At 34.1% G+C, this 13,033-nt stretch overlaps 1 protein-coding gene across 1 annotated transcript; it reads left to right on the top strand.

Moving 5' to 3' along the window:
* Positions 1-312: 312 nt before the first annotated feature.
* Positions 313-3,580, top strand: oser1 (oxidative stress responsive serine-rich 1). The gene is made up of 4 exons (XM_051113395.1): positions 313-656; positions 1,141-1,246; positions 1,356-1,466; positions 2,432-3,580. The coding sequence occupies exons 2-4, from the start codon at positions 1,161-1,163 to the stop codon at positions 3,132-3,134; spliced, it is 900 nt and encodes a 299-aa protein (XP_050969352.1). The 5' UTR covers positions 313-656; positions 1,141-1,160; the 3' UTR covers positions 3,135-3,580.
* Positions 3,581-13,033: the final 9,453 nt, after the last annotated feature.

Here is a 13,033-nt window from a genome sequence, read left to right as displayed (position 1 = left end):
TAAAATAAAAAATAATGACTGAAATGAAAAAAGTATGGTAATGGTTTAATGGTCAGGTACATTTTCACATAATAATACCAGACGAAAAAAATCATTATATTATATAAACATTATATAAGCGGGAAAATTATATTTTCATACATTTTTTAACCTTTTTGTACCGTTGGCTGTATTTTTAAATGTTTAATACCTAATAAAAATACCATTAAAACATTACACCTGCATGAAATATATTGCATCATTTCAGAAAATACATTAAAAGGCACAACACGAGAAGCTTCTATAAGGATATTCGTAATCTGCTGACGTTTCTGTGTACGTGCACTACGTCATCAAGATCTGCGTTGTTGCAGAGTCACTCTGAGTGCTTAAGTGTAAACAAGAGACTAGCGAGGGAAAAATCTAGAAAATTGTGTATGGTTTATTGATTTCTGCTATTGGTTTTGAGTATTGACCGTGCTGACGTAATATCTAGAGCACGTTATGCCCGTCGACAGCCTGTCATCGGGCAATTTGACGCGAGTTTTCTCACAAATTTCGTCGCTACACGCTGGCTGGCTAACGTTAGCCTGTTAGCTTTGTGAACACATACCATCATAAAAGGAGAAACAAACTCCTGTATGTCAGGGATTTACACGGATTTGGGTCTTTTGGCCGTAAGTATATTTTTCTAATGGTCTATTTTTGTTTCTAATATTTTGGTCAAGCGAAGTAGACCTTAATGTAAATCGCGCCAATGGGCTGGACACAATGCTAAGCTAAATTTCATAATACGATGTGTTCATGTGATCAGTGTTTCATAACATTAATCACAACTTGTCAGCGGCTTCAGTGTGATAATATTAATGTTAAATATAATTAGTTAGGTTGAACTTGAAGGCTGCTTGTGAGTAAGGCAGTATTTACATAATATGATCCTCAGTTAGTTCTGTATAATCTCTGTGCAAAGGTTAATCTAAATTCTTGAATAAAGTTGAACAAACCACTGCACTTTGTCTTCATTTATTGAATTCTTCTAATTGTTTGAAGTACCTGAGTGGTTTAACATAAAGTTACTGAGCCTTATATTTATTGACGTTCTATAAATAGGTGTGTTTGTTATTGTGGATCATTTGTATTACTCTATGCTTTTGCTTTCAGTTTTAAGGCTGTCTAGCATCATGGCTGCTGTGGAGAAAGTAGAAAAGGAGTGTGAAGAGGAGACACTACAGACCGCTTTTAAGAAACTGCGTGTGGATGCTGAAAGGTTTGCGGACTTTTAAATTTTATTTCAGCTGACAAGTGAAATGGATTCTCAATAGCAAAGAGGGGCTTATTTTTGTACTGCCCGGGTAATTGTGTGTATTCCTTTCCAGTTCCACAACCGCAGTCCGCGTCTCTGAATCTTTGGCTTCCAGATTGGTTGCTCGAAGCAGCCCGGAAGGAGCCAAATCCAAGATGAGCTCCTCAAAAGATAACTGGCTTGGGTGAGGACTGTTTTAAGATGCTGAATTAGTTAACCCTGTAAAGCCTGACACATGAAAGAACAGCTTGAAAACTGATTCTGTTGTTATAAATGGAACAGTTTATTGAATATTTTGAAAGTTTAGGCTATAAATGTTTTTTTGTTGAGCATCATTTTTGATGTCAGGCCTTTATGGTTTATGTCAGGGGTGCCAACGCTGTTCCTGGAGATCAACTTTCCTGCAGAGTTTATTTCCAACCCTAATCAAACACACCTGTCTGTAATTATCAAGTGCTCCTTGAGATCCTAATTAGCTGGTTCAGGTGTGTTTGTACAGGGTTGGAGCCGAACACTGCAGGAAAGTTGATCTCCAGGACCAGGGTTGAGCACCCCTGGCTTATATAATTTGATATAGTGAAAATATAAGAGGAAAAGGCCCAAACTGAGCAAAAACATGTAGTTTGGTGAAGTTATTTATATGGCCAAAGAGATTAATTTCTGATACCATTTAATGTAATTCAATAAGATCATTATAATAGTATAGCAGACTGCTTAACATTAAATCTAAATATCAGTTGTCACTCCACTTTTTAAATGCTTAGTTTTAATATCAAAGCTGTGTATTTTCAAAACATATAATGCAATAATGATTGAGAGATGAACAAATCAAGTTGCTTAGGTCCAGTAAATGTTTATCTTGAAATATTACTAATAATGTAAAATGTATTCTTATGTTTACTATAAAAAGCTGTAAAGATTCCAAAGCAAAAACATGTGAACCATGAGCTAAAGGTGGACGGTTTTACAATTGTGCTTAAAGGTCTTTTAATTGCAAAAAGAAGTCTGAATGATCAATCAGACGACTGAATGGATGTAGTAGTTTATGCATACGTTTTTCAGCATGCTTTGATCATTTAGAGGCCTTAGAAAGTCATGTTATAGACTATAAATAAAATAAACATTTTCACCTTTATTTTTTTACTATAGATGCACAAGAAAGTCATCTAGAGGCGTTGTGAGAAGCCAGCGACGACGACGATCAAAATCTCCAATCCTTCATCCTCCTAAGTTTACCTACTGCAGCAAAATGTCTCCCCCTCCTGCACACCTCAAACACAAGACCCCGCCAGAGCCCGACGACTCCGGCGCTGTCAAGAACGAAGTAGCATTCTCAGCTCCATGCTCCACTGTATTCGGTGTCGTCGGCTATGAAACGCACCTCCCGTCTCCAAAGGGTCAGGAATCACCCCTCAGTCCCAGAATGCCCTCGGATGACGAGAGCGCTCCCGAAAACAGGCCCGCTTTAGGATGTGGGCCGGGATCTCAGGAGGCGGGCGAAGGTAATGCAGTTCCGTCTGACTTTCAAACTCTGTCCAAGTTGCAGGAGGCCGGTCAGTGCCCGTGTGGGCAGCGGGAATGCCAGTGTCCCGGTTGGCAGGGGGTCGAGGTTTACTCATTCACCGGCCTTCGAGACGTGATCTCCGAATGCGAGCGGAAGCTTCCCAACCCGCAGGACAGTTCGACCAACAGCAGAACTTCCAATGGGACGTCCAGCTCCCCTCGCTCTTGTTCCGAACAGGCCCGCGCCTACGTGGATGACATCACAATAGAGGACCTTTCCGGATACATGGAATATTACCTTTACATCCCGAAAAAGATGTCGCACATGGCTGAGATGATGTACACCTGAAAATTACATTTAATGAAGCAAGTTCAAGCATTGGATATTGGGTACTTTTAAGAGGAAAATAAACGATTGATTTATTTAAAAAAAAAAATAAAATAAAATGTAGTAATGATGATGTTATCTAAAAGCAATTCTACTTTATTGTCGTATTGAGGATTTATGATGTTTGTTCTTCTCCAGAACATCCAGATAACATGTGCTGACTAAGAATCATGGGAGCATGACTCATTCTGTGATTTACTACTCTGTTTCGTTTGTTTGATTTTGTGATAACTGTTATGTTTGGTTTACATTTTAAAGTTGCCAAAGGTCTGTCCCAGAGACTGCAGGTTTGATTTCACTGATATATGCAAACTTACACCACGCCAAGTAATAATTCTGTTCACCGTGACAAGGATGTGATGTCATCTTGTTTCTCAATAAAACTGCTTTTTGGGGATTGTTCATGACGTTTGTTGTCTTGGACGTCTTGTTTTGCATCTTGCTAAGTCAAAATAATTTCAATGCTCCACATTATGCAAGAACATTATGCATTAAACAATTGAAAGGAGATAATGTAAAAGTACTGTAGTTATGATGCTTGCACATGTTCATTAAGCAATAACATGTGACTTCATTTACCTGCTTATATAAAAAAGCTGTGTTACATAAGGTAGGAGCTTCCTATTTAAAAATAATGGACTTGTTCTGAATCACCAGTAAGATGGAATGAAACATGACCTGCCAATCCAGTGTTGTAACTAGTCCTGCATGATTGTGTAATCCTTTAAAAAACAGGACATTTTCTGACGTAATTTTTATGGTGTTGCTGTAATGGCCACTAGGGGGAAGCACTGCACTGTTTATTCACATCACGTACTGAAGATGTGCTTAAGATTTAAGTCGGTAAGCGAACTTTTTATTCTCTTCTAGTAATATCTAATAAAGCCACTAGAAACCGCACAAAGATTTAAGATAGCAACAGCTTTTGCATAGAAAGGAAGTTAGCCTGTTCATTATTTCATATTTTTAGATTGCAGGGTGAGAGTTTTGATCTTGTGGTCATAAATGTGTTTTTTCTGGGCCTGGGAAACTTACACGCAATAAGTTTCAACTAAATATAAAAGTCTGCAATAAATGCAGAATTTTCCCGCTTTTTGTACTGTAAAATAGATTTGGTTTAAATCTGTGCCTTAAAGGAACAGTTCACCCAAGAAAAGAAAATTTGTTGAAAAAATTTACTCCCTCTCAGGCCATCCAAGATGTAGATGAATTTGTTTTTTCAATGGAGAAACATAGCATTACATCCTTTGCTCACTAATGGATCCTCTGCAGTGAATGGGTGCCATCAGAATGAGAGTCTAAACAGCTGATAAAAACATCAAAATTATCCACAAGTAATCCACACCACTCCAGTCCATCAATTAATGTCTTGTTAAGTGAAAAACTGTATTAAGAAATAAATCAATCATTAAGGTGTTTTAACTTTTAAACTTGTGTGCAAATTATGAGTCCGTAATCCAAAACAACATTTCTTCAAGTTAAAATCAATCACCTGTTGTCCTCTCACATCAAAATCCACTGACAGTCCATATTTGTTTGGACTGTTTTTGCTTGTAAACTGTGCTTGATCAGTGCATATTTCTCTCCTGATTCAGACCAGCAGATAATCTGATGGAGAAAGGACTTGTATTTTCTTTAAAAGCAACAGTTTAAAGTTTAAAAGGTTTAATGATGGATTTGTTTCTAACAAACACAAAGCTTTTTGTTTCACAAAATATCATGGAATGGAGTGGCGTGGATTACTTGTGGATTATTGTGATGTTTTTATCAGCCGTTTGGAGTCTTATTCTGACGGCACCCATTCACTGCAGAGGATCCATTGGCGAGTGATGGAATGCTGAATTTCTCTGAAACTCATCTGCATCTTTGATGTCCTGAGGTACATTTTCAGCGAAATTCCATTTTTGGGTTTGGATGTAATTGTATATACAAGAATGGGTGGGGGAATTAAGATCTAAATATCATGCAAACATACAGAAAGCACGAGAGCAAAGAGAAAATATCCATGTAAATAGACATTCACCTGACTTGTTCCACAAAAACTCCCATGTGTACTTTCTTTAGCTCAGGCACATGGGCCGGTCAGGTGACTTGGTTCCTGACAGAGGGTGAGAGAACTGCCCTAAAGGGCATTCCGGTGAGGCATACATCATTGTGTTTCCAACCACGTCACAGAGACTTTAGATTGTCCCTGTAAATAACCCACATGTTAAACGTCACAGCATAAGTCATCTCTCACTTATCTGTTACATTTGCTTTTATTTAAAATATAAGTCTAACTCTAAATCAACAGTCCACCCACTTTTTTTCTGGTTTACTGATTTCAGTTCTGTCTCTCTGCTCCTGTGAGAATGACTTGTAAGGTTGTATGGATTTCTACAAAAGGGCAACTGCATCAAAGCATACCAAGAAAAGCTATGGAAACACACAAAAGAGTCTGTTGGATGTTGCCAGTCAACAAAAGCTGGCCAGCTAACCAGTTTGCCTAATAATCAAGCCTTTTGTCAACCAGATTGAAAAAACACAGGGAATTCTGCTGGGAGAACATGCAGGCCGAACATGTGCAGCTGCTTTTATTGTGGTGTCTGTTGTTTTGTTTGTCTGAAATTGCTCGTCCAGAGCTCATCAACTTTTATGTTCCTCTTAAAATTCTTCAAGAGAAATAAAAATAGGCACTACTGCAACACTTGCTATTTAGAGTAGAGCTATAAATGAACGTAAACAGACGATTTGAGAGAATTTGATTAGGAATGTTCATTAGAGAAGGTCATATTGTGATGTCTGACTTTACATTGAGGATTTTTAGGGACTGGTAAATTAAATCATAGATTGAGACAATTTTAGGTTTATGAAACTCAAGTGGAGATCAGTTATGTTCATTTTATTTTCAAATGAACAAAAATTGTTACAAATTATTATTATTATTATTTTTTTTCACAAATTATTAGCAAAATTTTTATTTGAGACTATTTTCTCAGGAGAAAAACAACAAAAATATCTCCATTTGCTCTCTATTTATTCTCATTGCTGTCTTGCAGAAACAACTGCCATTTATTGTTCCTCCTTTACACATAACATTTCTGTGGTTTGTTTATGGACATTGTATTTCAGATGTGTGTGTTTTAACCTTGTAAAGCCTGAGAATATCTTTAAAAAATCATAAAAATGATTGCATACATATTTGATACATAAAGCTTTTATAACTCATATAGTACAATAAAATGAGAATAAGGAGCTCAAATTTGAGGAAAAACACCCAATTTTATTTGTAAAATAAATATATGTGTAATTGTAATATAAATTTATATGTGACCCTGGACCACAAAACCAGTCATATATGTAATTTTTTCAAAATTGAGATTTATACATAATCTGAAATCTGAATAAATAAGCTTTCCATTGATGTATGGTTTGTTAGGACAATATTTGGCCGAGATACAACTATTTGAAAATCTGGAATCTGAGGGTGCAAAAAACAAAAAAAAACAAAAAAAAAAAATAGAGAGAAAATCACCTTTAAAGTTGTCCAAATTAAGTTCTTGGCAATGCGTATTACAAATCAAACATTACGTTTTGATATATTTCCGGTAGGAAATTTACAGAATATCTTTATGGAACATGATCTTTACTTAATATCCTAATGATTTTTGGCATAAAAGAAAAATCGATGAATTTGACTTTGATGAATTTGGTATTTTTGGCTATTGCTACAAATATACCCGTGCAACATAAGACTGGTTTTGTGGTCCAGAGTCACATATTACAGATACTTACATAAAATTATATAAATATCAGTTTCATTCTAAATCTCTCAATAACCAATAATGGGTTGTTTTTATGATTTGTTTTAAAATATATTTGACAAATTTGATTTTAATCAGAGATGAACAAATAAATATCCCTCAAAAGCCTGATGATCATTTTTGATACTCAGATTTTAACAATTGTTAAAAAAAATATGCATGGAAAGTTGCCTAAGTTGAGTAAATGTTCATCTTGAAATATCACTAACAATATAATAAGTCATTCTTCCATTCACAGCAAAAAGACACATAAACCATGTTTTCACGATTACACTAAAAGTCCTTTCATTTTCTAAGAATATAAACTATCAGTCAGATGACAGAAGGCATGTAGTAGATTGTGTACAACAGGTTTTTCAGCAATGTTTTGATCATGCTGATTATTTAGAGACTTGAAAAATTCACTTATCAGATATGATGCAGTAGGCTTTATAAATTAGGAAACGTGCTGCTGTCACTCACACTGAAAAAAATGCTAGATTTACTTAAAAATATAGTGCATCATTTTTGCAAGTCTCTTTTTAAGTAATTTTTACATGGAATTTTAAAAACCTTTATGGGAATGCTTAAATGTTTGAGTATTTGCTCAAATTTTTTTTTGAGCTGGTGTAACAATATTTTAAAGGGGTCATCGGATGCAAAGTTCACTTTTTCATGTTGTTTTAACATAAATGTGTGTTGGCAGTGTGTGTACACAACCACCCTAAAATGATAAAAATCCACCCAGTGCTTTTTATTTAATCTGTAAAAATAATATCCTTTTTCAAATCAAGCAATTCTCAGCATCTTGTCTATGTTGTGTCACACCAACAGAGGCCACTCCCACGATAGTTGATTGACATGAGCGTCTTACCTCAGACCTGCCTTAAATCAGCTGTAACAGTCGACTTCCATTGTTTCGATGCCGGAGCAGGGATGTAAGTTAGACAAGAATATCTCCGATCGAGCGATTGAGGTGTTGTGTTGCTGGATGTAATAATGAACATAGTGGTCGTCATTTACTCCCGACATCTGAGCCACTGAAGATGCAGTGGATTACGTTTGTTTGTAAAGGGAATGTGCCTCCCGATCTACATATATCCGTCTATGTTCGCACAAATCATTTGTGACCCAGCTTCACTTACAGCAGAAGTGAGTATAAGGGTTTTTTTATGAATCTTTGCAATCGCCTTTCTTAATAACGTGCTAGTTAGCAAGTTTAGAGGCTAAACGCTGCTAAATGCGGCTAAAGTAAACAGGCTCGTCACTCCAAGAGAGGGGCGGAGCAAGCACAGCTCATTAACATTTAAAGCAGCCTCGACCGGAACAGGATGATTTTTGCAGAGCTGATTTTGACATGGTAAAAAGGGTGTTGTTTTACACTGCCATTGAGAATTTTTAACCAAAGTATATTATAGACTTTTCATTAAGACCCTAAAGAATCATATCAACTTGTGGAAAATGGGCATCCGATGACCCCTTTAAGTACTAAATTTAAGTTATTTCTACAATAAAAGTCTTGTTTACCCCATTATAAAATGTAAGCTAATTTAATTAGATAATTTTAAGTTTTTGTATTTTAAAATACCTATGTAATGCTCAATTACTTCAAATTAGTGATACAGTACAATGTGCCTGCGTCTGTGCTGGTTTTGTTCAGACTTGTCTCCTCACCTGCGCTCCCCCTCACCCCCGTTCCTGTCCCTCCTGGCTTTGCTCCTTTTGTACGCTGGAATGTTTGTACTTGAATCCTGGGCGCATTCAATCACGGACTCAGGAGAGGAACGCCATTGTTCTGTCCTGGTGGGGTTGCGTCCCCCCTCGGGAGACTTTTTCCTCTTTTTTCATGTAATATAAGATGCTGTTTTTTGAAGGTAGCTGCACAGATGATGGTTGAGGGTAATTAATAGACTACACTTTCATATGTAGTGATACTATGGAAATATTCAATTGACATGTTGGGGGGGGAAATGTCAGTGTGGAAAAAAATTGTGCAGCAGAATTAAATATTTAGGGTTAAGGGTTTAAAAACATAAGCGATACTAACACTAATAATAAAAAGAGACATTTAACAATGTTTATATGGACTTTTTGACCCAAGCTACTTTTTCCCATGGTTTAGGATGGACCCTCATATGGAAGTGTTTAGGGCGGCACAGCTATAGCGGGATCCTGTCGCCACTCAACCCACAGCCACCCTCGTAGGGGCATGATCCTAGCAACTGGGGGGCAAAGGTCAGCAGAGTTGAGTGAGACTGGAAAGATCCAGATCTGATCCTTTGTAGAACACTCTGATCAGTCTGTGTGTGTTTTTGAAAGGTTCAACCACTCATTTCTCATTTTCCTTTTTTCTCTCCTTCAGCTAGATTTGGGGAAATGCTCAAATCCGTTTTTTGTAAGGTAGTTCACATGACCTATAAATTTATAAAACACCATATTCTGGCATGGTTCATCATAACATCATCAACAAAGCTCGTAATAATGTTGTATAAAATAATGCATGGCAAATTAACCATTTGCATTAGTATTAAAGATGGCATGCAATAAAAATTCAGCCTACACTATAAAAAAATATTTTTCAAAGTTGCATTTAAAAATACTTAACTTAAATACGTTTTTAAAGATACTTCACTTTAAAAATGTAACTTTTAATTTAGTTTTTAAATTCAGTGTGTTACTTGCAATTTCTTTGTTGTTAGAAGGAATTTATTAACAATATCTGAGTGAAAATTATTTCTACGTTTTTCTTTTTCGCTAAACTGTTACACTCAGATTTACACAACAGATTTTTTTTTACAACAAAATACTATTTCAGACTTAAATTTAATGTTTAATTCAGTGTGTTAATTGCTGTTTTTTATAATTAATTGAGAAATTTACTAGCAATCTTTAAGTAAAAATAGTTTCTACACCAATTATTTTGTATGTCACAATACTGAAGAAAAGATTTAACATTTTAACTTCTATTTTCTGTGACTGTTTTATCCCTGATTAAAGCAAAAGTCAGTTTTTTTTGAAGAATGCAACATATTTCCAATTAAAATATTTAAACATTTTAATCAAATTGCCTTGAAATTGTCCTAGTTATTATTAAATTGTTCTTTTATTAATCATAACACCATAAAAACACCCCAGCAAAACTGCTTAGCAATGCACTAAAAACCACTTGACACAAAAACCTGACAACCAACCATAATAGCCTGTTTATTCAATGCAAAAATGTACAAATCTAGTTGAATATGAGAAAAATCTGATGCAGTACTTTTCAGATCTCTTTTAAAATTATTTTCCGCATTCAGTTTCACCAAAAAATGCCAAAAAAACATTTACAAATCTATTTTCCTGTCCCTATATTTTACAAATACATCTATTTAATCATATTTGCATGCATGCATTTAGCAGACCATTTTATTTAAAGTGACTTAAAAAAGACAAAAGTCATAACAGACAAAGAAGAAAGAGGTTAAAATGGTAATTTCATGGGCCTCATATTTACTCAGTAACTCCATGGCGCTGCTTTAAATAGCTGTCTGTTGTCTTTTAAATTGCTTTCCATTTGTGCATGTGGTATCTTTAATAACATTTTTTAAAAATATGCATAATTGCTTTATTTTTTCTATATTAATTAGGTGTATGCTGAAAGCACTCATTGACTTTGATCTCCAATCTAACGCATATTAAAAAGGTGAATCAACATATTCCGTACTAATTAACAGCGATTCACTTGCAAATTAAAGTGCATGCATTCATCTTGCTTATGATCAAAGTTAAAGTAGCTCTGATTACCTTCTAAACTAGCATCTAACGAGCTGTGTAATACGAGGGGAGGCGTGTAAAGTCAACGCAGTCTCCCAGTTCACTAACTGATGAGGTGAGACTTTCTATGCAGTGATGCTTAGCAGAACATTGATTGCATCAAGCACTCAATCTTGATCATCTGGATGACTGCAGCCTCAATGCTGGTAGATGGTGGCTCATTTTTAAGTGTCTCATTTCTTATCTGTTCAGATTTTTCCTTCTAGACCAAAATATCAGTTTGTTACATAGCTTTATCAAGGTTTTCAACATTTCCCATCAAGCAAATGTTTAGTTCTGTGCTCATATTGTGTTTCTCATTTTGAGTTTCTCTCATTTGCTTCTATTAACCTCTGACCAATAAAAGCAATAAATAAAATACAAATGAAGGTCTTAGTAGCATATGAAGCATTAGTTTTTGAATGCATCGATGCGATTTTTAAACACAGTTTAAGATGAGACTGCACTATACAGAATAAAATTCCTCTCTTACAGGCCAGCAAGCAGCAAATACTAATAGGCATTCAAAAACACACTAGAAAAACAAAGAATGAAACTTCATTTATGAATAGAAAATCACAAAGGCAGTGTTGCTAGGTGGTTCCTCACAGCTACTTATACTATGGGACTATTTTTAATGGAAGTCTTTGGGTTTTTTGTCCACCAGGTGAAAATTACACCTTACAAATCACTCCGTTATTTTAGTATTATTTATATACAATGAAAGTATTTTTCAATGTTTAGAAAATGTAATGTTTTATTTTTATGTTTTTTTATGTTTTTATGTTTTTATTTTTATGCCATTTTCATTACTTTTTTTTTTTTTTACAAAATACAAACAAAAACAATTTTTTTTGCTATATATAATAATTATACTTTTATAAATAATTTTAATTTTTAAATTTATTTAATTAATATATCACAAATTCCTTCACCAGTGTTATTTTAGTATTATTGTTATACAATTAAAGCATTTGTTAATTAAAATGTTTTATTTTTATGTTTTTTAAATGTTTTTTTTATTGCTGTTGTTGTTGTTATTTTTATGCCATTTTTATTACTTTTTTTATAAAATACACAAAAAAAATATATATATTTTTTAATTAATTTAATTAATATATCACAAATTCATCCACCAGTGTTATTTTAATATTATTTCTATACACTAAAGCATTTTTCAATTTTTTAAAAAATGCAAGGTTTTATTTTTTTATGTTTTTTATGCCATTTTCAATAGGTTTTTTTTTTTTTTTTACAAAATACAAAAAATATGAAATACTAAATACTATATATAATAATTACATAAATAGTTTTATAATGTTTTTATGATTTTAATTAATATATCACAAATCCCTCCACCACTGTTATTTTAGTATTATTTATATACAATTAAAGTATTTTTAAATGTTTTTTATTTTTATTCCATTTTCATTTTTTTTTTACAAAATACAAAAAAGTATAAAAAATAAAATACTATATATATATTTTTTTATTAATTTGATTAATAATTAAAAATGTACAAAATATATGTGTTGTACTAGTTTTTGTGTATTAGATTTCTTTTTAGTTTTAATTTATGTTTCTTTTAATTGTAGTTTTAGTTATTTCACTTCAATTTATTATTTTATTTCAGTTAGTCGTCAAGGCAAAATTTATCATTTCTGTTTTTCTCATTTTTATGTAAGCTTTTCATCACATTTTGTTTTCAGTGTTATTCTAAAATTGAGTAATCTAAGTTTCCAGTAATAAGTAATAGTTTTATTTTTCAAATTACAGCACTGCTCTCCACAGCAAGCTGCATGATATGAGTTAAGATTAGAGTTGTTAAAGTAAATATGATGCTGGCTTAATCAAACACCACTAATGAAAGTCATCTATTACTAATAGAGTCATATTAATAGAAACTGTATTTCCTTATAGCAAAACCACAGAGTGCACCTGCCGTCTGCTCACCAGAAAAAAGCAGAACAGAAACCGACTCGGTTACATGCTGACCTTTTGCCAAAAAACCCAGATTCATTTTAATAATGGCGAGCACACAGAGAATCATATTGTGTCCTCATTAGAATCATGTGGCTTGTAAAATAGAGAAGCTCATTGTACAGTGAAATGTCACACCTGGCCGAGAGCGAAAATGCGGCGGGCAGGTGAAACAGCAGAGAGACGTGTTAAGTGTCTATATTGTCTCCTGGGCATACAAACACTCTGAAATGGTAAAATGATCCATGTCAGAGCTTTTGTCTAACTAAGGCAGTTGCGGATAATTCTCCAGTGAAATGTGGA

The sequence above is a fragment of the Labeo rohita genome, chromosome 6 (genome assembly GCF_022985175.1).
Source record: "Labeo rohita strain BAU-BD-2019 chromosome 6, IGBB_LRoh.1.0, whole genome shotgun sequence".
NCBI lineage: Eukaryota > Metazoa > Chordata > Actinopteri > Cypriniformes > Cyprinidae > Labeo > Labeo rohita.
This window is presented reverse-complemented; position numbering and strand designations above follow the sequence as displayed.

Coding starts and splice junctions, on each gene's coding strand:
- oser1 (XM_051113395.1), top strand. CDS start 1,161: ATGGCTGCTGTGGAGAAAGTAGAAAAGGAGTGTGAAGAGGAGACACTA. Junction 1,247..1,355: donor CTGCGTGTGGATGCTGAAAG/GTTTGCGGACTT, acceptor ATTCCTTTCCAG/TTCCACAACCGCAGTCCGCG. Junction 1,467..2,431: donor TCAAAAGATAACTGGCTTGG/GTGAGGACTGTT, acceptor TTTTTACTATAG/ATGCACAAGAAAGTCATCTA.